Source organism: Berkeleyomyces rouxiae (genome assembly GCF_048999995.1).
Source record: "Berkeleyomyces rouxiae strain 22BRR77 chromosome Unknown BrBRR77_ptg000002l, whole genome shotgun sequence".
NCBI lineage: Eukaryota > Fungi > Ascomycota > Sordariomycetes > Microascales > Ceratocystidaceae > Berkeleyomyces > Berkeleyomyces rouxiae.
This window is the reverse complement of record NW_027396492.1, coordinates 3,530,979-3,557,313: the sequence shown is the minus strand read 5'-3', so window position 1 is coordinate 3,557,313 and position 26,335 is coordinate 3,530,979. Positions and strand designations below refer to the sequence as shown.

The 26,335-nt window shown below is 51.2% G+C and overlaps 7 protein-coding genes across 7 annotated transcripts; 4 read left to right on the top strand and 3 right to left on the bottom strand.

Annotated features, from left to right (window-relative positions):
* Positions 1–2,034: 2,034 nt before the first annotated feature.
* On the top strand, positions 2,035–3,016 carry BROUX77_002564 (uncharacterized protein; the record flags this gene model as incomplete). The annotated part of the gene is made up of 2 exons (XM_073747118.1): positions 2,035–2,203; positions 2,274–3,016. The coding sequence occupies 2 exons, from the start codon at positions 2,035–2,037 to the stop codon at positions 3,014–3,016; spliced, it is 912 nt and encodes a 303-aa protein (XP_073607646.1).
* Positions 3,017–4,349: 1,333 nt separating this feature from the next.
* Positions 4,350–5,443, top strand: BROUX77_002563 (uncharacterized protein; the record flags this gene model as incomplete). Its single annotated transcript, XM_073747117.1, has 3 exons — positions 4,350–4,400; positions 4,478–5,267; positions 5,358–5,443. The coding sequence occupies 3 exons, from the start codon at positions 4,350–4,352 to the stop codon at positions 5,441–5,443; spliced, it is 927 nt and encodes a 308-aa protein (XP_073607645.1).
* Positions 5,444–5,821: 378 nt separating this feature from the next.
* BROUX77_002562 (uncharacterized protein) lies at positions 5,822–7,194 on the bottom strand (the record flags this gene model as incomplete). Its single annotated transcript, XM_073747116.1, has 5 exons — positions 5,822–6,174; positions 6,248–6,472; positions 6,632–6,751; positions 6,901–7,027; positions 7,132–7,194. The coding sequence occupies 5 exons, from the start codon at positions 7,192–7,194 to the stop codon at positions 5,822–5,824; spliced, it is 888 nt and encodes a 295-aa protein (XP_073607644.1).
* Positions 7,195–7,587: 393 nt separating this feature from the next.
* Positions 7,588–13,835, bottom strand: BROUX77_002561 (uncharacterized protein; the record flags this gene model as incomplete). The annotated part of the gene is made up of 4 exons (XM_073747115.1): positions 7,588–7,695; positions 7,756–9,555; positions 9,737–13,530; positions 13,724–13,835. 4 exons carry the CDS (start codon positions 13,833–13,835, stop codon positions 7,588–7,590), a joined length of 5,814 nt encoding a protein of 1,937 aa, XP_073607643.1.
* Positions 13,836–15,458: 1,623 nt separating this feature from the next.
* BROUX77_002560 (uncharacterized protein) lies at positions 15,459–16,991 on the top strand (the record flags this gene model as incomplete). The annotated part of the gene is made up of 3 exons (XM_073747114.1): positions 15,459–15,496; positions 15,572–15,740; positions 15,843–16,991. 3 exons carry the CDS (start codon positions 15,459–15,461, stop codon positions 16,989–16,991), a joined length of 1,356 nt encoding a protein of 451 aa, XP_073607642.1.
* Positions 16,992–18,810: 1,819 nt separating this feature from the next.
* Positions 18,811–21,123, bottom strand: BROUX77_002559 (uncharacterized protein; the record flags this gene model as incomplete). The annotated part of the gene is made up of 3 exons (XM_073747113.1): positions 18,811–19,856; positions 20,660–21,032; positions 21,112–21,123. 3 exons carry the CDS (start codon positions 21,121–21,123, stop codon positions 18,811–18,813), a joined length of 1,431 nt encoding a protein of 476 aa, XP_073607641.1.
* Positions 21,124–24,097: 2,974 nt separating this feature from the next.
* On the top strand, positions 24,098–25,860 carry BROUX77_002558 (uncharacterized protein; the record flags this gene model as incomplete). Its single annotated transcript, XM_073747112.1, has 2 exons — positions 24,098–24,100; positions 24,175–25,860. The coding sequence occupies 2 exons, from the start codon at positions 24,098–24,100 to the stop codon at positions 25,858–25,860; spliced, it is 1,689 nt and encodes a 562-aa protein (XP_073607640.1).
* Between the last annotated feature and the right edge of the window lie 475 nt (positions 25,861–26,335).

Below are 26,335 nucleotides of genomic sequence, written 5' to 3'. Positions count from 1 at the left end.
CCATGCCATGTCTTTGAAATGTTGATGGAATAATGGTGGGATGTCGAATCCGCCGCAATGACACAGATGCTACACAAAGAAAGACATGGTTTGGATGCTTGTGTAGTGTTTTTTTTATTTTATTTTTTTATCAACTAAACAAGAAGAACTACGTATATACATATAATGGCCGTGGTTGGCCTAACAAACAGTCCCGAACAACGCCCCCCCCCCCCCCCTTCCCCCCATGCATAGAGGTCTAGGCCTCACAAATATGTCCTGGTTCGGGTTAATATCAACAGATGGAATACTGGTAAGCACTCTATGCTTCAACAACAACGAATGGTAGTATCTGACCTGACACTGGGCGCCCTAGCTGGAGATTATCAGTCGTCTAAGAAAGTCCGCTCGCAGAAAATCGCACAGCTTGACCGTGCCACAACACAAGCCCGTGCGTGTAATGATGACCGAAAGCAACTAAAGTATGTAGCCGGTGACGGTTCACAGGTCATAGCCCATGCCGCGAGCTCTCTCAGGTCGCAGCTCCAGGACTCTCAGTCTCCCCCAAACTGGCGCCTCGACTGTCTAGTTTGCTTGCATCCTTGAACACAGCCATTTTGATCTGCCTCGCTTCGGGTAGCATCTGTCAATCAGTAAAGCCAGTGGAGTGGCTACTACTCGGTACATACAAGTCTTTGCCTGAAAGGGGAAACTCAAGACTCAAGGGTAGAACCAGCTGCCAACGGACAGCGGCTAGCGAGCGGCGTGAAGAGCGAGTGGCTTGGAGAGCTCAGTTGAGTTCTGTTTTGGGTAGGTGAGCTTGTGGATACTTGGTACTTGGATCATATCACATCATATCATACAAGCTTGATTCTTAGCGTGGAGATATATTTCGTGGATGGGTGAGTGATTGAGTGGGTGAGTTGGTGAGTGAGTGTGAAGCTGTCTTGTGCCAGTAGTTAGTTGGCTAACTGGTTAGAGTTAGTGACAAGGGTACTTACAAGGATACTTGGCCTACCTATAGCTAGATAGCTATACAAATCGAAGATAAGTACACGGTACATTGCATGACTTGTACTCGTTACTTGTACATACAAGCAAAGCAGACTGGCCAGAAAGAGAGACAGACAGAAGACGGAAAGACACGCCCACCACCCATTCAGTCAGTCAGTCACTCCTCATTCACTCCACACAGACTCACAGACTCACAGACTCACAGACTCACGGACTCGCAGACTCACGGACTCCCACGCCCCCCCCCTCTCTCTCTCCCCATCTACTCCTACTCCTACTCCATGTACCCTGCCTCTCTCTCTTTCTTGCTCGTAGCTTGTGGAAGCATCATGTACCCTTGATCCTCACCTCGACCTCGTCCCTTGTTCCCTGTCTCTTAACCTGTTGTTTGGTTTGTTTGTTCTAAACTCGACGATTCCTACCTGCGGCGTGAAGCTAAGATCTTCGAGACCACCACACCCCACCCCCTCCCCCTTGTAGTATAGTGCCCAATGGACGCAAATAATCTAGATACAACCTTGTGGCGACTGGCTATCAACAATTGACAATTGCAGGTACTTCGACTTCGGAGACAGACAGCTAGCTAGCTAGCTAGCTACTGGTTCGTTAGTTATACAAGCACGGATGTATAAATATGAACTCCACCTCCTGCTACTCGGATGCATTGATTCACTCTTCAACATTGCCAGACAGACAGACAGACCAACAGCTCTGCCGTCTCCATTATCTACTTCTACTGCCACCACTTCTACTACCACCAGAGACATAATTATCATCAACAGCAGCAGCACGGAAAGACGCGCATAAATACCCCCCCAAGCTCCTCTCCTCTCCTCTTTCTCCATCTTGTCTTGTCTTGTCCTCCCCCATGCTCTTTGCTCACAACTAGCTGCTCTCCTCCCGTCTCGTCCGGTTTCTATATTCTTATTGATGGCCAACCCACTTCCTGCTGCCCCCGGCCGACTGATACCAGTGCAACCACACGTATCCTTCAACTCTGTCTTCAACAGGGCTCCTCTGGCCCCCCTACGATCCGTCAACATGTCGTCTTTTTCAAACTCTCAAAGACAAACATCCCCGCAGTTCAGCACGGCTGTTCACTCCAGCAGTGCTTTTTGCCCCGAAGCTCGCCCCGATGAAGATTGGACCAAAGAATCCGATCTGGCGACACGCCGGCGCCTGCAAAATCGCATTGCCCAGCGGAACTATCGTATGTCATGTCCCTGTGCCTCGCCCGTACGTCTTGGGATATGCTTGCTAACCATTGTCTCAACCCGCAGGCAAGCGGAAGAGGGAGGAAAAGCTTGAGACTGATCGACGCAACAGTGGTGAAGCTCTGAATAGCCACTCTTTGGACCAGCATGAAAACCGGCCCCGTCGACGCTCCAAGAACGAGCGGCGACTGTCGCAAAGAGAGGAACCAGACCATCACATGGCCCATCCTGAAGCAATTCTCCCCGCCCTGTCTAGCTATAACGCCAACCCTAGAAGATTCTCGTCGCCCCCGCCCCCTCTTGCAAATAATATAAACTGGTCTACTGCAAGCTACGATGGCTCGATTCCGCCAGCATCAACATCGTCATTTCTTCCAACTCCATCATCCTACCTGTCTCATGGAAGTCTTGGGTTTGCCCAAGCTAGCCACTCTGCTTACAACACAACCCCCGGTCTGGCTGGTCAGTCGGCCTTTTTTGGCCATGCCCAGCCAGAGACAACAATGCACGCCCACTCGCCACCTGCGGTGACCAACGATCACATGCTGTCTCCCAACTTGCCAAACTCTAGCCCGTCACCAACCCACCAGTATTCTACGCTTTCGGGGTCTTCTCAAGTCGGGTCTCCCCCCGTGTACGACAACAATGTCGAGTATAGTTATGATCTTGGCTCGTCGGTAACAAACCAGTACCGAGCACAGTACCAGGCCCCCAGCTACAGCTCAGCGTCATACGGAATGGCATCCGTGCCGCCAGCCTGTGTCCCTCGAGGACCGCCCAACTTTTACACGCCTCCAGACTTGCTGTGAAATCTAGCTGTAATCCCGCTCAGGATTCTGTAGTTTAAAAGCCCCAATAGTCCTCTGTGTGCTACAGCTCTGCGCTAGTCAAGGGATGTCGTACACGTCATAGGGACACGGCCGGCCAGCTGGGCTTTACGCACAAGGCTAGCCTGGTTTTTGGTCCTGGCTCATGTCCGATATAGGGTATAGAAGCTATCATGCCGAGCTGAGACCGTGTCTTTCTTGTTCCGTTGCTCCATGAGACCGGGGACTGATTCTTGTGTCTCGAGAATCCCGAAAACTGCGCGATTGTGAGCTTGTTTGCGGGGTCGGTTTTCTTTCTTTCTTTTTGCAGGGAGGGCTTCTTTTTTTTTCTTGTACATATCTATTTTTGAGGTTTTGGTGCAAAGGCGTCCGTTGTCTTGTGGCTCTGGTGCGTGGCGAGACAGACGTCGTGCGTGGCGAGAACGGAACACTCGGAGCATTATCATGCTTCTATAACCATAGCGCCACAGGAAAACAAAAAACTACTTTTTTTTGGACACAACTACAGCTTTCTTTTCTTTCCGTATCCTGTCTTGGTAAAATGAGTGAAGTGTGAGTGCGCGTGCTGAAAAAAAAATGAAAAAAAAAGTAAGCGATTAACACATCACCACCTCTGCGTGGGATTTTGACTACCCAGAATGACGGGATGGGAGGTGCATAGACGCTGCCTCCAGCCTCCAGTCAGTCGGCACAGAGTCTCCAGAGTCCGTGCTCCCAATGGTTTGTTTACTTGGAGACCTGTAGACCAGCTCCGCACCGAGGGCGGGACATGTGTGTGTATGCATATTTTTTTGTTGTTTTTTTTTGCCTTTTTTTTTCCTCTGTCCTTCTTCTCTTTTTCCTCAACCCCCCCATTTACCCGCATGCATTTCGATTTCGTTTTCATCTCTGACAACAGCACATTCATGACAAAGGTGGGACAAACAAACAAATAAAATAAAAACAGGCGTCCAATCACGTCAGGTTTTCGCTGGGCCGTGGCATCACGTGACGCCATTTTTTTCCTTCTTTTTTCAGGTGTCTAAGGGGGGGGTTGCCTTTTTTGTGTATTTTTTTTTCTTCGTAGATTTGGCGGTGTCTTGTTGCACAGGATTATGACATATTTGACCCACATTTACGTACGTCTTCTAGCGAGTCAGCACACGGTCAACTTTGCGGCGCCGTGGAACTTTATCACACACATGAGTTTTGTCGCCTTCATCTTCGCAACCGCACATTCCAGTTCCTCCAACCCCAAGCCGAGTCTTCGCTGACATCACACGACTGAACCGCAAATCAACCTCAAGGGTCTTTCTCCGCCATCCACCCCATCATCATGTCGAGCCAATCCGAGTTAGAGCAAGATCGCTCGCTATACCAAGAACAAGTAAGTTAATCCGCAGCTGAACTCCCCCTCCACCACCCAGGCCCAGTCCAGTCTTGTGCTAACCGTTGCTGTTCCAGCTCGATCTCGTTGACTTGCAGCTAAAGGAAGACCCAGAGAATGCCGAGCTTTCGGGCCTCAGAGAAGAGTTGGCTCAAATGATATCCCTTCTCAATGAATCACTGGCTGAGCTGAAACCCAAGGAACCGGAGCCGCCGCTGCAGGCTGCCACCGCCAAGCCCCCCGCTACCGGCTTCAAGAAAGCCTCGACATCGCGCTCGACTGCAAGCCCGACTCCGACCGCCGCCGCCGACGACGAAGTAGCCGTCACATACCAGGTCAACGACACCATCCTGGCGCGCTGGAAGACGGGCGACCGCGCCTTTTACCCTGCGCGCATCACCTCCATCACCGGCTCGAGTACCGCCCCGGTCTACACGGTCAAGTTCAAGGGCTACGACGCCTCCGAGACTCTGCGCGCGCGCGACATCAAGCCCTTTACCACCAACAAGCGCAAGGCTGACGGCAGCACGCCCGGCCCAGAGAGCGGCGCATCGGGCGCGTCCACCCCCGTGGTCGAGTCGCCAGCCACCTTTTCACCCCTCCCCAACGCCCTGGCAGCCTCTGCGGTCGCGGGCACCGTTGTTTCGGCAGCCGCGAGTTTGTACCCCGACCAGGTGGCAAAGCGGCAGGCTGAGCAGAGCACGTTGGACGGCGAGGAGAAGCCGCGCAAGGCCAAGAAGATCAAGGCTAACAAAGAACTTGAGGCGGGCAAGTCCAAGTGGCAGAGCTTTCAGTCGAAATCCAAGTTTGGCAAGACGCAGAAGAAGGACAGCATGTTCCGCACGCCCGACGGCATCAACGGCCGAGGTATGTTGTTGCGAGCTTTCCCTTTGCGTCTTTTTTTATATAAGACTGGTATTCCCACCTGCTGCACCATTTACTAATACTCCCGCCTAGTTGGATTCACTGGATCGGGCAAAGCCATGCGTAAGGACACAGCCAGAACTCGACATGTATACCAGCCAACTGACGACCTGGATTAAACAACATGTATGGGCATGGCGCCTCGTTGCCAGCTACAATGCCGTTGGTCATGATCTAGAACGCCTCCCCGGAAAAAAGCTTTGGTTTGATCTTGCTTTTACCCGCACTGGGCAATATGCAGCACACAGTAACGTTGTTCGAACCCTCGCCATGTCTCAGACACTAACTCGGTGGTGTTTATGTTCCAAGCTTGCTATCGTGGTGTACCGACGCGGTACACAACGCACGCCCCATCATGACATGACATGACCACTTGGTCTATAAATTTTCAAGGCAGTGGCTGTGCCTGGATGGGCTCTCGTCATTTAGTATTTATTTAGTCTCCAGAAATAAAGAGAAAAGAAATAATAATAATATCCAACCAGCTATGCCCTCCGCTAGTGTCTCAGTCCAATCTGTCCTGCTATGGTAGTGGCAATAGACATGAATGCATGTGATCGCTTGCTCTCCGGATCGGTGGCCACAGTAGGCCGTCCAGTATCAGCGTCGTGCCCTATGGCCTGGTCCAGCGGAATGTCGCCCAGAAAAGGAATCCCGTGGCCCTTGCACAGCGCATCCATCCGCTCGTTGGCGCCGAAGACGTGGGAGTCGTGGTGGCAGTTGGGGCAGGTGAAGAGCGACATGTTCTGAACCATGCCCAGCACGTTGATGTCGGTTTTCTTGAACATGTTGATGCCCTTGACTGCATCCTTGACGGCTAGAGTGTGTGGCGTAGATATGATGACGGCACCTAGACAAAAAGGACAGTTAATACCAAGCCGCCCACCCACGAGTCCTATGTATGCCAGAGACAAACTGCCTACCGTCCAAGATCACCTGCTGCGTGATTGTGAGCTGCGTATCGCCCGTACCCGGTGGCATATCCAGCACCAGCACATCCAACTCGCCCCAATCGACGTCATGCAGGAGCTGCTGGATCGCCTTCATCACCATGGGCCCGCGCCAGACAACCGGCTGCTCTTCGCCGACGAGGTATCCCATCGACATGGTCTTGACCCCGTAGCCAGTTAGTGGCACCAGCTGATTATCTGTGCATGATAACTGGGTTAGCCTGCCTCTCCAAAAACGAAAGAAACCCCCCCCCCCCCCACCCGCCCCCCCGCCCCGCCCCCCGCCGCCGCGCGCCAGACAGTCTAATCTAGCGCCCCTCTCCCAAACGGAGAAAAGAAGTAGAAAATAAAACTCACGCTCGGATAGCCGCGGCTCACCACCAAGATTAAAAATGGTCGGAATCGACGGCCCAAAGATATCCACGTCCAATATCCCCGCCTTGAAGCCCATGTGGGCAAACGAAATCGACAGATTTGCTATGCCGCGCAAACCCTCTCCGCCGCGCCCCCCCGGCCCCGCCGCCGCCCAGGGGCCCCGTTCATAACAAGGTTAGCGATTCTGCTTTGAGCTTCACAACAGCGAATAATACGTCGCCCCCCCCCTCCCTCCTTTGCATCACACCCACCGGAAACTGTGCTCTTGCCTACGCCGCCTTTGGCCGACGACACGGCAATCACGTGCTTGACACCGCGAATGCTTCTTCTTTTCGGCATGCGTGGCCAGTACGGAGGTGTTCCCGAGCGTGGAAGACCCTAAATTAGCAGAAGCCAACGCCCGAGGGGAGTGGGTGATTTCATCGTCAGTCCAGGCGCTTTCAAGCGAGCAAAGTGGCAGGTCGGTGCGAGGCTTTTTGTACCAGTGGATTTTCATGTGTGTGTGGCATAGACTGCCGAAACAGCCTCGTGATAGTGCCTCTCATTTCGGGCCATGTGTGTGCAAGCGTGTGGTGTGGTGCACTTGGAAATTGGCGCGGATTGAGGCATCTTGTCTGGGCACATCCATCCATCTATCCGATCCGCATCTCGATCTTGCTTAGTCATCCATCTACCATAATCGTAATCACAGCAACCAAGGACAAATACCGTCACATGCATTTCAGTGCTAATCAAAAGCCCAGCGATTTTATTACAAACTCGACACAAAATAAAACCAGTGATAACCAACTACACCAAATAGCAAAACTAGAAATGTTAAAACAGCAAAAGGTAACAAATGACATGGCACAATCGCCGTGTCCACCATCCTATGAATCAGCACCAACAGGCTTGACAACATCCTGGAATCACCAACACGACACACCACAGCTCGCCATCTACTGTGTCATGATGCCCTTGTAGTATGAAATGCTCAGGTCGATAGAGTACTTCAGGTGGCCATCCTCAGTCAGCGGCAGAGACAGCACACGGGGCAGCAGAGTATCCTATTCTAAAGTTAGTATCATCCATATTACAACAAAATATCGCGGGGCGCTTCGACCTACCTGCGAAACATCAGTGATGATCCGAGCAACAATACTGCTCATCTCAGACACGGCTGCCATGACCAGAGCTTCCTGGTTGGCTGAAGCTTCCTGCATGGCGGGCAGGGTGGAGAGCATCTTTGTGAGCAGGTGCACTGGGACCTCTTCTTTCTTGGCCTTTATGGTGACAATGGAAAGGAAGTCTTGGTAGACGTCGCCGCCCAGAGCCCAATTGGCAATGGTGTCGTGACGGTCCTCGAAGTCGCCCAAAATCGAGGATAGAAGCTTGTAGTCACGCTCGATAACGGCCAGAGGCGCAACCTCCTCCAGGAAGCGCTGATGGGCCTCGACAAAGGCACCAGCCCTCAACAGGCAGCGTACCTCCGAAGGTGCGTCATGCTTTACGCTCCGCATGTACAGCGCCTGGGCCTCCCAAATCCAAGCAGCCGGAATCTTGAACACCTGGGTCAGCGTGACAAATGTGTCGTCGCTTTCAACGCCGATTGAGCCCGCATTCTGAGCTAGCAGATCGCGGATGGCCTTGGCACGCGAGTCAGCGTTGTTCAGGTGCAGAAGAACAAACGCGGCCTGTAGCCAACTACCTTCATTAATGAGCTGAGAAGCGAAGGAAAGGGTAGCGGCGTCGCTTTGAACATCGCCATCAGCACCAAAAGACAGACTGGTTATAGAAGCAAGAGCTTGGCCTAGCTGCCATGACAGCCGCCAATCGAGAGGAGACATCTGAGAGTTTTCGGGGCGGATGACACATGGAAGACTGTCTCCAATGCCGGCATACAGCGTCAGAAGACCCCAGAGAAGATCTTGACGCTTAGCCTGGTTCTGATCATCCCACAGAGGAGTGATAGCTTGTTTGACAAACCACGGCATAGGCAAGGGCTCAAACTTTCGTGAAATGTCGTCGTGGAACTTGCGGATGGCGACAGTGAGATCATCACTGGGAGTTGTTGCATACCAAAGACGCAAGCCAAAGGCTTGCATCCAGTCCAAAGAAAACTTCTTGGATATCACAAACGATTCGGCTCGGTCCTGGGGAGGGACATTGGTGATTCCTTCGCAAACGCAAACATTGCCAGCGATCATCTCGTACACGGCACGGATAGGCTCAGAGAACTCAGAAAGCATCTTAGCGTCCCTCCACCCACTCAGTTGGTCACGCATATCGTTTTTAAGTGTTTCATCGGTGCCAATCAAAGAAACCAAAGTTGCAAGGTGGAAGTTCTTGCCATCGAGAAGATGCTTGCAGGCCTCTTGCACACGGTGACCAGCCAGCGATGCAACGGCTTTCATCTCGGCAGAGCCTGAAAACATGGCTTCAGTCGCGCATGATGAAGCTACTATATCCGTCCAAAAGGCAGAGAGCTTTTCTTTGCGCGTCCGCGAGGACTCGTTCTCCATGGGGTCAAAGAGAATGCTTGCAAGATCCCAGACAAGCTTCTCATAAGCAACACCTGTGTCGGATGTATTGCGGTCCTGGAACATGACTTTCAATGAAGAAATATCAAGTGAAGCACTAGGAACACCATTTAAAACATTGACTTTGGTGTGCCGCACATGGTTGTCAAGGAGATGCGCAGCTCGATCAGCAGACAGACGGCCTAGGCGAACGCCCGGAAGCTCTTCAGATAGCCGGCATTTGTGAACGGTTAGGATCGTGTTTTGTTCCGCAGTTGTCGATATGGTCTCTTGCAGAGGGCTTCGTGAAGCAAAAACGATAGTACCATCGGGGCCCCAACGTACTCGGGTTGTCGCTGGAAGGTCGGTAGGGGCATTAGCAGTTTTAGGTTGACGATCATAGGGCCACTAGAATTGAGATAATGATTTGTGTTAGCAGATGATAATCTTGAAATCACGTATTGCAGGGTGAACAAATGAAAAGACATGCAAGTGAAAAGCAGTACAACATGTATTAATGGTTACCGAGACCAAAGAATGCTGTTTTTTTCAGGGCAAAAAAACACTAGACGAGAGCAGCACTACGCACCTGAACAAAGCCTTTGGGCTTTGGCTTGGGTTTCGACTTTTCAAAAAGCGAGTTCATCAAGTCGATAGTTGTGGCAAACCCCCTTCCATCACCAACGATTCCCAGAGGCTCGTGCTCCTCCCCTTCGGAGTCCATGATAACGGGATTGGATTCCAGACTCGTGGTCATGGGGATAGGCGCCAGTTGGCCAGTCTGGAAACGGACCCTATCGCGTTTCACAGGGCTGACAGTTTTCTGAAGCATATCCATCCAGTCATCGCCGTCTGTCACCTCAACCCGAACTGGACCAGCTGACATTTTGAGAGCACGCATGCGCGCGCGCAAAACACCACCGCCAGGAGCTTCTTCATCCGTGCTCATTCCATCATCGTCTTCGCTCTGATTTTCTGAATCTTCTCCCATGGCCTCCGAAGATGCCGACGAGTCATCGTCATAGGGCTCCGCAGCAAGATGCTTTTCAACAGCAAGACCCGTCGTGTCGTCACTGTCGGAAGCGGCATATTCATCGCCAACATCGCTGTCCTCAACGGAAAGCATGATTTGGTTGGACGCCGAACCTACGGAGCTAACCCCTAAAAAAGACTGCGCAGCAGAAGAGTTGCCAAGAAACCGATTGCCACTGGTAGTAGAAGTAGCGGAGTCAAAAGTACCAGGAAGTGCTAGGCGTTTGTTGCGAAAGTCAAATGTGTCGTCGGGATCAGAGCCGAATGAGTCACTTGATGGGCTCAGCATAGAGGCCTCGCCATTCATATCGGCGACATCTTGCTGAGCAACAGCAGGAAACGCCCGAGGAGTGTCGGCAACTTCGGCGACCTCCTCGTCAGAGTCACCGTCTTCTAGACCGTAGGTAGTGAAATGTTCAACAGAGAAAACCCACACACCAGTCTCGGGATCGTAATCCTCAAACTCGGTATCGACGATGCGACGAAGGCGATCGACATGCTTAGCAATGCGTCTCTGGTCACCAGAGTCCCTCTTGCCGCGAGGCCAAGACTGCTCAAGGGTAATGCGAGCGGGAACGTTCAGACCGCGTCCCATGGGAGGCTTCTTCTCCGCTACTGGGTAAACAGTGGCCGAGCGAGTCTCCAGGATCACAATGTTGTCGATGATGTCATCTACGTCAATGTTGCTCAGATCGACAGGCACTTTGAATTGAACCTGACCCACGTTCTCACGGCCCACAGTGAAGTCAACCACACTCTGGCGCTGGAGGCGGTTCATGCTAGAAAGTTCCTTGATGGAGGGCGACATCCAGTACTGGCCGGGGAGATAGTCCTTTCCACCACTAGGAGCAGGTACAGGTGAGCCGATTTCTTCCTCGTGGACGATGGCAAGTTCATTACCCTTGGCGGCGTCGTGGAGGGAGGGCATGCTGACACTTGCCTTGATACCACGCTCACTGCTTGCGAGAGCGGACACACGGGACTTGGGAGCCGATGAAGCCTCGTCATCATTTCCACCGCTGGTCTCAAATGAAACGCGCTTGCTAAGCTTTCGAGTGCTAGTTGAGTTGGCGGCAGCGTTGGACGAAGGCTCAATCAAAGGTTTGTCCTTGGCAGGAGTCGAGAACAAGTCGCTGCGGACATCACGGTTGATTACAAGCTTCTTGTTGTTGGCGTTAAGATTTCCTGTGCTACCGTAGTACCGCGAGGAAGTATTTGAGGAGAAAGCGCCAGGGGTCAAAATGCTGTTGTTTGTCAGGCCATTGCCTATTGCACCAGAACCTTCATCACCGCCATATGTACGGCGCAGACTATTGGTAGACATGCTCCGGCTGAGACCGCGTGACAAGCTAGTAGCTAGTAAACTACGACCAAAGCCGTTTGGTGTGCCACTAACGCTAGCAGGACTGCTGGGGGTTCCGTAAGTGCTGTACGAGAAACCAAAGCCACGCTTCTGGGGTGTCGCGTAGCGCGAGCTGGACGCTGGGTTCAACTTGTACATTGGAAGAACGTTGTTCTTCTTTGCCTTGCCCTTGTTGGAAAGAGGGGTGGCTAGCGGACCAGGATTTGAAACTTCGCCATTAGACAGGCCAGCAAATAGGGATGCATTGCCATAAGCCGAGACATCATTGATGCTGGCATTCAGACCTTGAGCACCTACACCAGCATTCTGATTACCAACCAAACCGCCCTGTCCGAGCATGGAAGCGCCGGGCTGGGCGCCTCCGAATAACGAGCTGCCAGCTTGGTTATTCTGTGCTCCAAAGGCTCCTGTACTGGCGGTCTGAGGTTGACCAAAGAGAGATGGCTTCTGCTGAATCTGAGCAGCGCCGCCAAAAAGGCCACCGGTGGCGGGCTGAGCTGCCGTATTTGTTGCACCAGCATTACCAAACAGACCACCACCCGCAGCCGGGGTAGCAGTAGCGGTATTGCCACCGAACAAGCCACCAGATGTAGCAGGTTTGGCAGCTCCAAAGAGACCGCCAGGAGCAGCAGCAGTGTTGGTGGTGTTAGTGGCACCAAAGCCAGTGTTAGTAGGAGCGGCAGTATTCGCACCAAACAGGCCTCCGCCAGGAGCGGGAGTGTTTGCCTGAGCAGCTCCAAATAGGCCGCCAGGCTTGGCAGCGTTGTTATTTCCAAACAATCCTCCGCCAGTGTTTGAGGTGTTGGCAGCACCAAAAGCATTGGTCGTTGCAGCAGGAGTTGCTGTGTTGTTTCCAAAGAGACCGCCACCAGTGTTGGTAGTCGTCGCAGTATTTCCACCAAATAAACCGCCGGCTGCGGTATTGTTGTTGGTCTGGCCGAATCCTCCAGTAGTAGCGTTATTCGTTTGGCCAAATGCACCAGTTGTTGTCCCAGAGGTTGCGGCGTTATTTCCAAAGCCGCCAAATGCGTTGCCAGCAGGTTTCGCGGCGTTGTTGGCGAATAAGCCGCCACCAGTGGTAGGAGTATTGCTGGACTGGCCAAAGGCGCCACCTGGTGTAGATCCAAAGGCACTACCAGTAGTAGTAGAGCCAGCTGTGTTGTTATTACCAAAAAGACCGCCGCCGGTGTTGTTCGTGGTGTTGGAGGCGCCGCCAAACAAGCCACCACCGGTGGTGTTGGTCTTTGCGCCAAACATTCCACCGCTCGTGCCGCCAAAGGCAGAAGTTGTGTTGTTGTTGGTGCCAAAGCCAGTGGTGTTGGTGCCAGCAGTAGTGTTGCTGTTATTGTTACCGAACATACCTCCACCACCGCCCGAGATGCTGGAGCCGAAGGCTGATGGTTGAGTTGTGTTGTTGTTTCCAAAGGCAGACGTGGTTCCACTGCCAAAAGCATTCACACCAAAAGCGCCTCCGCCGGAAGCATTGCCGAAACGACGGCCCTGGGCGTAGTCAACAAGACGTAGTTCATCGGAAGACCACTTTTTGTAAGCGTCCTGAAACAGAATATTCTGGAATGAGTTGAGAGTCGACGAAGTTCCCTCCTTTTCCTGATAGGCCTGGAATGGAATGGTGTTGGTGCCCGGTGGGTCACCTGCATTGCCGATGGTGCTGTTGGCGACGGCACCGAAACCAGTTGACGCGGAAGTACCAGTGTTGCCAAACAGGCCGCCACTGGGGGTGCTGGATCCGAAGCCGGTCCCGGTAGTGGCGGGCTTACTGGCACCAAAGAGACTATTGCCTGAAGTTGAGCCGAAGCCACTGGACGTGTTGGTGGTGGTGTTGTTGTTGTTGCTACCAAATCCGCCGAACGAGTTGCTGGTGGTTGTGTTGTTGTTTGAAGAGGCGAAAAGACCACCACTGGCCGGAGTTCCAAAGGTGGACTTATTAGCACCGAAAGCACTGGTTGTGTTTGTCGATCCGAAGCCGCCTATGAAGCCAATTGATATTGTGTTAGTATTAGAAGACGCAAAGATAGAGCAGGCGGATGGTCTCGGTGATTTCAGAGCATTCCTTGTCGGTTCTCCGAGACCATGGGCCATTGATCATTAGCTGCGGGGGGATCAAAACGCGACTGGTTTCAGAACCACGATGGGAGCCAGCGAATATTTGTCAGGACGTACCGGGAGTTGAGTTGGTGTTTGCGTTTGAGCCAAAACCAAAACCACCAGAAGTCTGGCTATTGTTATTGTTGTTGTTTGACTGGCCGAAGCCGCCAAAGCCACCGAACGACATCGCGGCTAAGGAGAGCTGTCACTGCGACAAATCAACGTCGGCTGATGAGAGATGGCGAGCAGCGCGAGTGGAAGGTGGATTTATGTGCGCAGAGCAGATCGTTGGACGGCAAGTCAAAGTCACACTATCGAATGGCGGGAAGATCGCGGTCAAGCTGAGCAGGAAAGAACCCCGGTGGAAGGCCGCAGATGGGCAGCGATCGAGATAGCGAACGCGACAGATGGGGTTGATGATTAAACAAAGACGGCGGTATGGAACGAGGTGCAAGGGAAACAAAAGCGAACAGAAACAGAGCGGGAGCAAAACACAGCGCGTGTGGGTGGAAATGGTTGCCTCGTGCAGTTGGTCACGGGTGCAAAGCAGGATTCAGGATTCCAGTACAGGAAAAATAAAACAAAGGCCTGTGTTTTTTTTGGAGGCCACGCAGATGAAGATGATGCTCTGGTTGCGCGTGTTTATGTGCCTTGTCGTGAAACTGGGCCAACAAAAGCTCGGGAGAAAAATGTTGAAAAGGATTTTTGGCAAGGCTGTGATTTTCTGCAGGCTGGGCGTGTCAAGCTTTCCACGGCCTTGGGCAGCATCTCGCGCCTGTGATTGGCCAAAGCTCAATCCTGCACAGTGCTAGTCAGCCGTGCTAACCCTATGCTAAAGGGTTTAGACCGCCGAGGACAAAAGAACGAACACAAGCACATCTCCCGTGTAAATTAACAGGACCAGCGATTCAATAGGCTACGAACAAGCAACCAGCTTCTGCCACTCCTGAGTTCCTCCGTGCCCATGGAAACCCGCCGTCGAGGGCGTCCTCGGCAAGAAAGAAAACATGTGTCTCTAATGCAAAGACTCAGATATTGGGCTTCGGCCAACGTGATATATTCCCAGACCATAACTCCTCAAAGATGACATGTCATGAATTCTGTGGCCCTATTCCCACAACCCAGGTCTTCGTCTAGCTACCTAGTAACTTGCAGGTGGCACAGATGCCTCTGATAAAAACAACCAAGCACGTACAAATAACTAGTTGTTAATAATCACAAAACCATTGTCTCCCATACTCCTCCTTGTCCTTGTCCCTTAGGGTTGGGTTGTCTGGGTTTAGAAAGCCTCTTCCTCACCTCTCCTTCCTCCCCTGCCGATAACCACGACCATCCAAGCTTCAGAGGCCTTCATCTTTTGGCTCCTCAGCTTCTCATTCTCTCCACGCCAAAGACCATCCCAGCGAATCGGCTTTACAACGCTCTTCCATTGCTTCTTTTCCATCTCCTTCTCTCTCTCTCTTAACACAACGAAAAGGGCTTCTCTGGCGAACTGGCCTGTCGATATTGACCCGACCCTGCGACATCTTCCCCCCCACGAATCCATTGACGTTGGCGATCCCATTGCGAAGTGTGGCACATCAAACCGCCAGCCGTGTCGCTTTCGTTGTTCACGGCCTTTCAGTCATCCGCGCTCCAGCAAAACCGTCCGGCTTCGAGGCTACCACGCTTGGCTTTGTACTGTCAACCTGGAAGCACACATCTATCGATACATCGATACATAGATACATACGCTTTCTCCTTCCAAAACCCCCTCTCTCTACGATACCACCACCATCAGCCGGTGTTTGGTTTCGTTCGTATATAAACAATGGCTCCCATATTGACCAATCGCCAGGCGGAAGAGCTGTACGCTGCTTCTTTTTCTATCCACCATTTTCCCTGTATACATACACGTGCTAACAACCGTCCCCTCTTTGATAGTCACAAATCTATCATTGCCTACGTGGCCGCCAGTAGCTTACCAAATGCCACAGCAGCCTTGCGCGAGGACTTGAATCTGAGCGAAGAAGCCTTTGACGCCGAAACCGCCAAGAAGTACGAGACGCTGCTAGAAAAGAAATGGACCAGTGTAGTGCGACTACAGAAAAAGGTAATGCGCAGACCTAGTTGACTCGACCAGCAAGTCTTTGGGACGGGACGCGACGCCAAAGGAACAAGGTTGCTCAAGCTAACCTCTTCTGTTTTTTGCCAGATTATGGAGCTCGAAACCCGCTGTGCATCATTGCAATCCGAACTCGACAATGTTTCCCCGGCCTTTATGCCCAAACGCAGCCAAGATCCGTCATCTTGGCTCCCCCGATCACCGTCCCGCCACTCGCTCGAATCCCACCGCGACACCGTCAACTCTGTGGCCTTTCATCCTGTTTTCTCGTCACTGGCTTCTGCTTCTGAAGACTGTACCATCAAAATTTGGGACTGGGAGTTTGGCGAACTAGAACGCACCATAAAGGCACACACTCAGGCTGTACGAGACGTTGACTTTGGCGGCCCTCGCGGCAATATTCTCCTGGCATCGTGCAGTACCGATTTGACTATCAAATTATGGGATCCTTCGGATGACTACAAGAACACCCGCACTCTTAAGGGCCATGACCACAGCATCAGCACTGTACGCTTTATTCCCGGCGGCAATCTCCTGGTCAGTGCCAGCGGTGACCAGACTTTGCGTATTTGGGATACATCGACCGGATACTGTCTCAAGACTTTACAGGGCCACGCTGGCTGGGTGCGAGATGTTTGCCCGGCAATTGATGGCCGATTTTTGCTGTCGACTGGAAACGACCGCACGGTACGACTGTGGGATGTCTCTACGCCCAACCCCAAGAACACCCTTACTCTCACAGGCCATGAGAACGTGATTTCATGCTGCGCACTAGCACCCCCGTCATCATATCAGTACCTGGCCACCTGGGCCGGTCTCAAGACACCACCACCAGCTAGCAGCACGGCGGAATTCATGGCTTCAGGCTCTCGCGACAAGACTATCAAACTTTGGGACTCACGGGGCACGTGTCTCGGGACTCTCGTTGGCCACGACAATTGGATTAGCGCTATTGTCTTTCATCCTGGAGGCAAGTATCTGCTTTCCGTGTCCGACGACAAGACCTTGCGTTGCTGGGATCTTAGCCAGGAGGGCAAGTGTGTCAAGGTGCTCAACGACACACACCAGCAGTTCATCACGTCGTTACGCTGGGCATCCGCTCCAGCGCCAGCCGAGTTGCCAAACGGCTCGACCGAGGGCGGCGCCAAGCCGGATGGGGCCAATGGCTCGAGCCCGCAAATCAGGTGTGTCATTGCAACAGCTAGCATGGATACTACAGTGAGGATATTTGCAAATTAGGGACTGTAGGTTTTGGAAAGACGGCGAACAGCAAGCATTATGCGGAGCGAGGTATAGAATGGATACAGCCAATGGATACACGTGAGAGCCAGCACTATCACTACCCTACTGTTCTGTGTTGCCTTATAGTCTTGGCTGTAGTCATGTATATATTATGTATTAACGGGCCCGGTGGCTGGTCCTGGCACCGAATCAAGTCCTAGTTGTGTTTCCAGTTGGACTATGTGATCATGCGGTGCAAGGCCCCTCCCAAAGCAGGGATATGGGTTGAGCGAGAAGAGTGTATATAAGTTACGATCAAGGCCAGAGCCGTCAACTCAAGCCATGGAATTATACAATCACTAGACGGAATGATTGGTAAATGGCACTCTTATGAGATGAATAGGCTAGGCAAGTGGGCATGACATGTCTGAAAGTTTTGCTTCTCAGCGTAGTTATGAGATGGAAATAGAAAACCGTTCTGCAGTGGGTATAAAAGACAGTGAATAGAAGAACACGTCAAAATGGTTGGGAACATTCTCGGAGAGAGAGTCGCTGTGTCTCTAACTGATTCTTCTTCTCGAGCGTCCCATAAGCTACACTTCTTCACATCATCACCAACCCCCAACAACTCACTTGCTCCTCACACAACACTCCTTCCTTCGCAAACCCAAATACACACCCTGCCTCGCCTCCCTCTCGTGATGTCATGCTCCATCCCCAACATTGCCTGGTCTCCTCGGTCTTCATATATCAAAGACTCCGTCGACATCTTTCTTCGCTGGGCAGCCGAGCGGGATCCAGCGCTTGACCAGCTCCTCGCTGCGCAAAACCCAGCGTCTCTGCAGCACTACACACCCGCATTGGGCCGCGTGTTGGCAGCATGCGAGGCCAAATTTTCCTCGGACCCTTGTTCGTCTTCTCCAAGCTCGCAGACCAGACTCATCCATATCCTCGACCGCCTCAAGCTACGACTCAGGCTTACACTGGATCGCAAAAACAAGGCGCAGAAGTTGCACCGGCAAGAAAAGATACTCTTGAGAAGCCGCGGTCTGTCCTCTAGACTGTAAAGAAGCATTGCCCAGCACACAAGAGTCGTTAATACACATCTCTACGCCATGGCTGTCCCCCCTTCTAGAGTAAAGAAAACAGACGAGACGCGGGCTCTGCAAATGGGTGTGGAATGCAACACTCATGTAGCCTTGTAAAGTCAGCAGCAAGAAGCACGATAACAGAACAAAAAACATGGAGCTAGACTCAGCAAGGGAGGGTTTTGATATGGGTATAGGCAGGTTTTCTACTTTATTTGCATGGGACTTAAAGAAAGGTTGCTAGTGGGAATGCCGACGGAGTGCCAGAGATTGCTGGAAAACAATTCAAAGAGCAAGGTGAAGCAGTTCTGGCACTCCAAGTACAGCCGCCGGGCCTAATCAATAGGTCTTCAGTGTCTTGAAACTGAGAGCCCGAATATCACTCAAGCAAGGGATTTCTGAAGAGTTGCATTCGATATAGGCAGGTATGGGGAGAAATGGGGTACAAGAAACCAAGGATACTGAGTTGAGAGGAGTAGACATGAGATGTTTTTCTTTGTGTGGGGGTTTGATGATAGGTTAGTCGATCAAGATTTCGATACGGGGGTTGGAAAAGAAATAGCAGTAGAATCTCTAGCGCTCATTGCCGTACTCCTCTTCTCAGGCCTGTGGCCATTCCGAATATGAACTAATGGTGCTGCATGGTGTCAAAGTTTGCGCATTGTCGATGTGTTCCGCGCCAGAGAGTAGGCTTCTCGGGATAGATGACTTTTGGTTTTACGGCATCAGCCCCTCCGTCATGACTGGCGCTACGTTTCCGCTTCCTCATCTTGCGCCTTCATTTGCTCTTGTCGCGCAGCTTTCTTCTCAAGCAGCTTGCTAAGCTTCTTGGCCCCGTTGAAAACACCATTGGTGCCGACTCCGCAAGCTGCGCATGACGGGTCCTTTCGATAGCGCTTGAGCGCACAAGCCTCGCAAAAGTGGTGTCCACAGCGCGTAATAATAGGGGCCTTGTAGTCGTCTTTGCAGATTATGCACTTGAACGGAATTTTTCCTAACAATGCCGCCTCAGCTGCGTCCTTCTCGTCGCTGGCGCCACCATTAACCTGGGCTGTCCGTTCCGCCGCGTTGGCTATCACGGTCCCGCCCATGTTCTTTTTACCCTTGCTGACATTCTCCCACGCTCGGTCTAGCTGCCAGCCTTGCATTACCTGCTCGCGTGAGTGGAGGAACTTGCAGTTGTCTCCAAAACCACAGAAGCCGGTTTGTTTGTAGTCCTTGCACACGTCTGGAGCGTAGTCGGTGACGGTGATGGTGCGGATATTTGTCGCTGCTTTCATTGGGCCGTAGGTGCGGTTCGGCGCATTGGGATTCTTCTCTATAAACTTGGCTTGGTTGGCGAGGCCCTTGTATGTGCCATCTGGCGCTGACGTCGATGATGACGCAATTGAAGACTGGGCTGCTGGACCACTAGCGCTATTAGACTTCTTGACCACTGACGTTCCCTCCCCTGGCTCATCGAACCAGTTACTTTGCTTTGTTGCGTCATTCACGCTGGTGATGGCAACGCTGCGATCCGCCGCAAATACAGTGGCGTTCAAGTCAGCCGTGGCTGGCTCCGCAACCCCTTTTGCTTCCGGGCCTGTTGTAGCCGACGAGGCGGTGATTACTGCGTGTGTAGCCTTCTTGCGCCGCTTGATGCGCTGGCCGGTGTTTTCGTCATCGGTCGATTCGAAGCCTGAGTCGGAATCTAAGTCGTGTGCCGGTGGAGGCGTTGCTGGTCTTTTGCGCAGGTTTTTGCCCTTTGGTCCGCGCTTTTTGAAGATGGCAACGGGAGTAGCAGCTTCGACGCTTTCTGTTGATTCCATTGTTAGGATGGTTAGTATCAGCGGGGGGAAATAATATTTTAATGTGAAGTGAAGATGTTCTGAATGGTCGCAAGGCCAACTTTCATGTCGCTGGATATATTCTTATCTTATCTGCAGAATCCCATTGGCACATTCGACAGCCACGAATAGCAGATTTGTCAGCCACAGTCAGCCACTCTTTTGGCCGCCCCTATCCCCTTCCTAGAAACCTATGTACATAACTATGTGCTTACAAACTGCATACAATTGATTCCGAGATGACTTATCTGCACAGACACACACCTTCCGTGAAGTTGGTTTTCTCTTCTGATTCTCAAACACAATGTTGGTACCTAATCCCTCGTTGTATGGTCTCGTTTATTCTTGCACATGACAGATGGAGCCCTTCCGTCAAACCTGGAAAATCATTGCTCATTTTCGCTCGCGTAACACAGTCTACCACAGGATTCAGTTTCATGGGCTCAGAATTCTCTTCTGTATGACCTTTGGCAACTTTGCTACCGATCAGTACCCCTTACATAGCTGCCCTCCTTATACTCGTCAACCTGTGTGTCTCTCCAACTACGATCGCATACCATTTTAACCTCCCCAAAATAGTTGACAGACCCCCTTTGAACAAACCCCAGGTTTGCAAAGAGTTTGCGACTGCGCTCGTTACCCTGTTTAATCCGCGCCTCCAGTAATATGATTTTACCCTCGCCGCCATCTGATGCCTCCGCTATAATCTGAGCCTCGTGCTTTGTGATGTACTGCAACAGTGCTTGCACAGCAGCCGTGCCACTTCCCTTACCTTGTTGGTCAGGAGTAGCTATCATGACATCAATTTCGCCGGTATACAGTCTCTCTTCATCAGGCACATTGTGAGAATGGCAGCCGCTGCCGCCGCCAGTGCAACAAGAGCCTGAGCCTGGTACAGTAGCACCTTCATCATCTGAGTCTGACAGGACAACCTCGGTGAGAAAGAGGTTTATATCTCCAAGCATATTGTCATCGGCGTCAGTAGTACCGGAGACAACGGAAGGTAAACTAGAAGAGGAAGAGCTGAAATCCAGAGGCTTACACAAGATGAATGTCAGTTTGTCAGTACTCGTGCGCCATGATTTCTGGTTTTCCAGCTCCTCATCCAAGGTCATAGGCTCTGAAGCCGTAGCTTCTTGGATTTTCTATTCGTGGGCATTAGCATGATGATTCAACGTAACACTACTAATGAAACCAACCCAGTAAGGATATAGGGCAGCATACGGGATCCTTCATCCAGTGGTGATACAGCGGGACATGACGAGCTTCGTAAGGAACAAGTAAGACCCTTGGTGTAGAAACGACTGCAGCATGAGTTAGCAGGTAGCAAAAAGATGGCAAATACACTATGGTGAGACTGACTGGTATTTTCATTGACCTTCATTGTGGTTGTGATATACCCAAACTGAGGGAAGGGAACTCAATATTGAAACTGGTTTGTAGTTGGTTGCTTTTGAATATATAACCAGATGAATGATACGGAAGAGTCTGAGTCTGCGGGGGTGAACACTAGATTTTTCAACCCTAGGTGCTAGTTTTGCTGAGAGTAACCCTAGCAACAGAAAACCTTCTAGATCTCTCGAAGACTTTTTTTCCTTATTTTTCCATTTATCACTCGTATGAAACCTGATAGGGAATATAAAAGACTTGTAGAGACATAATGACGATTGGCACTCACCGCTGACCCAACCATCTTGTTTCGTATCCACGCCTGTGGGAACAAGGAAGAGATATTTTTCTCGGACAGCATCCGTAAGTGACAAGATTTGCAAAAAATGGCATGCAGAATGCAGGGGAATTGACGAATACGCAGCGAGGAAGAAAGGACAAGATGTACATGTGTACAGTTAGAGGCGACAAAAGGAGGGCTTAGAACAAAAGAAGACAGATGCTGACATGGGAAGATCGAGATCCATGAGCAACAGGAAAGGCACTTGTATGCAAGCATAACTAACGAGTAGTACGTCTAACGGCATAAAAGAAGGAGACGTGCACAGGTGAATCTAAGCGAGAAAGTACGATGGTCTCGAATCATCCGACGTGAACTTGTTTATGGTTGTGTAAGTAAGTCGGAGGGCTCAGACGTGCAAGGTGGTTGAGTGTGTTTTTCTTTTCATTATATGATGCACATCTTTCGAATGTATACGACGCTGGCTTGGATACTAATCATACCAAGAACATGGTCTACCCACCGATCTTGTTCTTTGTACTTGTGCAAGTGAACGGGAAACACAATTCTGTTGATTTGATTTGATTTTATTCTTTTACGTCTACCTACTGTTATTTCGCAGCAATACGACGGCGGCAAGCCGAAAAAAAAAAAAACTTTGCCGAGTTTTGGGTTGACTTTATAAGCGGTGATAACGATCGTTCTTTCACATCACCGGGCAAGATGGCCGAGCGGTCTAAGGCGCTGTGTTCAGGTTCATTCCTCCGGAAGACCATCGCAGTGGAGCAATCCGCGCGAGTTCGAATCTCGTTCTTGTCAATATTCATCTTTTTGACGATGGTCGTGAGCGTGCATGGTTGCACAAGATTGTGGTGATGATGAGTGGAATTTTGTTCAGGTTTTTTTTTTTTTTTTTTTTTGCATCTGCAACGGGATGATGCTCGGCGAAACTGGGGGTAACGGAGCGAGGTGCGAAAAAAAAACAGAAAGAAAAGAAAAGGAACAAGGAATCAGAAACAAGAGAGTTGTATGTATGTATGTAACGACACAAAATAGTGACAGAGTTCAGAGACGATCCTTTGTGCGTAGATGGGCCAATAAAGACTTTCAAATTCAGAAATGAGAGTACATATTGAGCCCACCGACGGCGGTTCCTCTGATATGTATGGTCTGCATTTCTTGCTTTCTATAGGCAGAGAGCCAAGCATAGGATCACATGGGTTTCTTTTTGCTGTTCCAGCTTTTTCTTCTTCTTGTCCGTCAGGTGGCCTTCAATTTGTTAGAGACTTTCGATAGGATTTGCGAGGCTTCATTCCCCGGAGCTTCTTGTTACAAGTGGCGCAGGAGAGGAACGAGGAGAGGATGAGGGGCAGGTCATGAGAGCAGGATGGCAAGGTGAAGTTGTGTGGGAAGGTGACAGAAAGGAGGCAGAGAGGAGGAAAAAAGAAAGAAAAAAAGAAAAAGAAAACCGACCAGATGCAAGCTTGCCTACTTGGCCAAGGATCAAGCTTCCACGTTGTCCAGGAAGAAGAATTAGCAGTAAAAAAAACAGAACAAGGCCCAATGCATGCCTCCAATAGGGCAATATCCGGAAAACTGGAAAAACTTGCCGGGAGCCCAACCTCCAGGGGTCCTCAGGGGGGGTTGGCGGCTGGAGCAGGCCCCCTTCCAGGCCTCTAATTGCAGTCTCAGTTAGTCGAGAAGCCCTGAAGCAAAGATATTTGCCAGCATCTTATTCTGGGCCTATTAACAGAGCTAGAAGCGCCTGCCTTGCAAGAATCCTGCAAGCCACGACGAACTGCTCTTTACCAAAAGACCAAGATGCCGGGAGAAAACAGAGAGAAACGAAATAGTCGAGTTGTGTAAAGATGTGGAGACTACTGAGCCAGCAGCAGCATTTGCAAGTGACCCTCCATGTGTACACTTGTATTGACGTACTACGCAAGGGGGCGGCTAGAAGCGCAGCGAATGTGACGGTAATGTAGGAGAGGTAAGAGAGAGGAACATAAGAAGCAAGTTGTAGCCGGAAAGAAAGACATGAAGAAGAAAAGAAGCGTGACAACGAGAGACATACATAAATAAGGAACATCAAAAGGAAAGAAAGCAAAAGAAAACAACACAGGAAAAAAAACTGGACACTCGGAATGCTGGAAAGCAAAAAAAAAAGCCCCCCCCCCCTCTCAGATGGAATGCAGATCAGTTCCCAAGCAATGAAATTGCGCCTCTCGTTGCTGTGCTGGCACCTTGTGTTGTTTGTAAGGTATAGATGGAGCTGCCGTGGATGTCAGCCGGCAATTATAAGAAGCCAGCGGCTGCTCCTCGCCTAGCGCACGCTGGTGGAATGGAGATCGTTGGGATGTTATGTTGTCTTGTCTTGTTATTCCTGCTTGTTGATTCTAAGCCAGTGACGACAAAGCGTGTAGTCAGTCTTGGCCTATTTATTCATTGTTGCCAGTTTGATTCTGCTGCTGCTTGGTGTTTTGAGATATCGCCCCGATCCATTCTCTTTATCCATCAATCTACCTGAACCGTCTTGCCAAAATGGTGAGTACCACTAGCTCACTTACATGACACCGCCTCAAGACGACCACCCACTAACTCCCTCCGTGATCGTCTAGTCTCTTAGTCAGCCTGTGACATGCGGCGAGCCGAACTGCCGCTTCCGCGCCATTATTGAAACCGAAGACTATTCACATCGTTACTGTATTGCCCATCTGCGTGCCCAGGTTGGCGATGTCCGCAGTGAGCTGCTGCATCGCCGGTCCTTTGCACCCCAGTTTCATGTGCCAACCTCTGCCAACTTGTGTTACCGCTCCTCCTCCCAATGCCGCTCCCAAAAACACCATAGCGCCAACTCCATGCTTCCTAGTCACACCAGGGCTCCTGGGAGCGTCGACATTGAGCGGGATATGCTTCTCGTGACCGAGTGTCTGCGCCGTGGAATGCGGCGCATCGATACTTCTAAGGATGGCTTGAAGCCAGTTTTGTTACATGAGGTACCAGAGCCAGAGCCACAGCCGCTTCAATTCCTCAACCTTGATTCTGATTCGGAATCGGAATATGACGATGAGCCCGAGGAGGTCTTTGAACAAAGTATTCCACAACCACAAAACGCCATGTTCCCCCACGTTGAGACTCCTAGAGATGAACTCGATACAGCCTCCTGGAGCTCTTACAGTACTGTTGAAATGACATCACCCCCTCCCAGAACGTATCTGACGCTGTGGGAAGTGGTTGTAGACTCAACCATGCGACTTTGGGACCAGCCAGATAACCTTGGTTTTGAGCCCGAGTCTGGTTTCGAGCACATTGAAGAGACCAACTTGAAGCCAGCCCAGGTCAAGAACTACAGCTCAACACAGATTTTGCCTAGCGAAGATGAGGAAGAAGATGATGAAATGGCCCTTATAAAAGAGTACCAATGTTCTTCCAGACGCGCCGACAGCGCCTGCATCATGCCGCCGACGCCAGTACAAACCTCTCATCCTGTCCTCGAAATCACACCACCGCCTGCCACAAGTGTCTATATCAATGGGCGAACGTGGTGGGCACTATATGGCTCAGTGTCATCGTTTTGCGAGAGCCCTGCCTTTCATCGCGCCGCTCGTGACGCCGATCTCGATATCCAATCCGCCGTTGTGACCGCTCGTCGCTGGGGCTTAGTTGTGCGACCCAGAATACCAGCACCGACGTCACCCTGTACCAGTCCCATGATCAGCCCCCGCTCCAGCTTTAATCGCAGCTTTAGTCGCCCGCGCACCCCTCGTGATAAGCATACCGACGAAACCAACCCGTTCCGCGACATCCTCGCCGACGAAGACCTGGAGATTTTCGGCTTGTCGGATGTGCTGCGGCTCGTCAATTGTGGCCTGCCAACACTGGTGCTCCCCCCTGGCGGAGCATTTCCCGAGGCCACAATTCGCGGCATGGAACAGGTCGCCATGGCGGACGAAGTTGCTTCGTACATGACGGTCCACGCCAGCGTTGCCGGCAACATGTCCCCAGCTTCACCGTCCGGTGGCTCAAGTAAGCTCGGGCGCTATTTTCTGGCCGCAACACCTAGTCCGCTTGTACCTGCACCACAACGGGCGCCGAGGTCCCGCGGTGAGAGTTTGGGACGCACAGAAGCAGATGGGCCGGCGCCGGCCATCAACCCTCTGCGTCTGAATCCTGTATGGAAGGATGATGGCACCCCCGGCGAGCCGTCTCTACCCAAGGTTCATATTGATGAGCGCAATCTCACGGAGGCGCCCATCGTCAACTGGGCCTCCATCAACATTATTGCTCCAGAAAATATGTTTTGAGTTTTCTTTTCTTTCTTATTGTTTCCTCGTCTTTTGTTTTCCTCTTTATTTTCTTCTAGATCACCTTGGCCACACCTTGTCTTTTTCACAGAATGCTTCGTTTTGCTAGCACAAAAAACAGCAGCCATCGCTGTATCTTCAGTCCCAGTCTTTATCTCGTTTCCTTTTTTTGTCAGCAATTCTCTTGTAGTATTTTGAACGCCAGAATAAATAAAATAAAATCAGCCTCATTTAACGTGGGGTTGCAACAGGCTCCTCTTCATTCAAGTTTGCCTCGCAGCATTACATTTTCCATTTCTCCATCGTCCTCGGCCTCCTAATTCTATTTCTCCGGCCAAGAAAGGCCAAGATCGGCACTAGTAAATAAGCGTCGAAATTTCAAGGCAGCATCTCAATAGAGCTTCTGTGCAAGTTGGGTTCGACCCTGGTCACAGCAACCCTATAACCCACCAGACCCTGACTTTTGTCACACCAG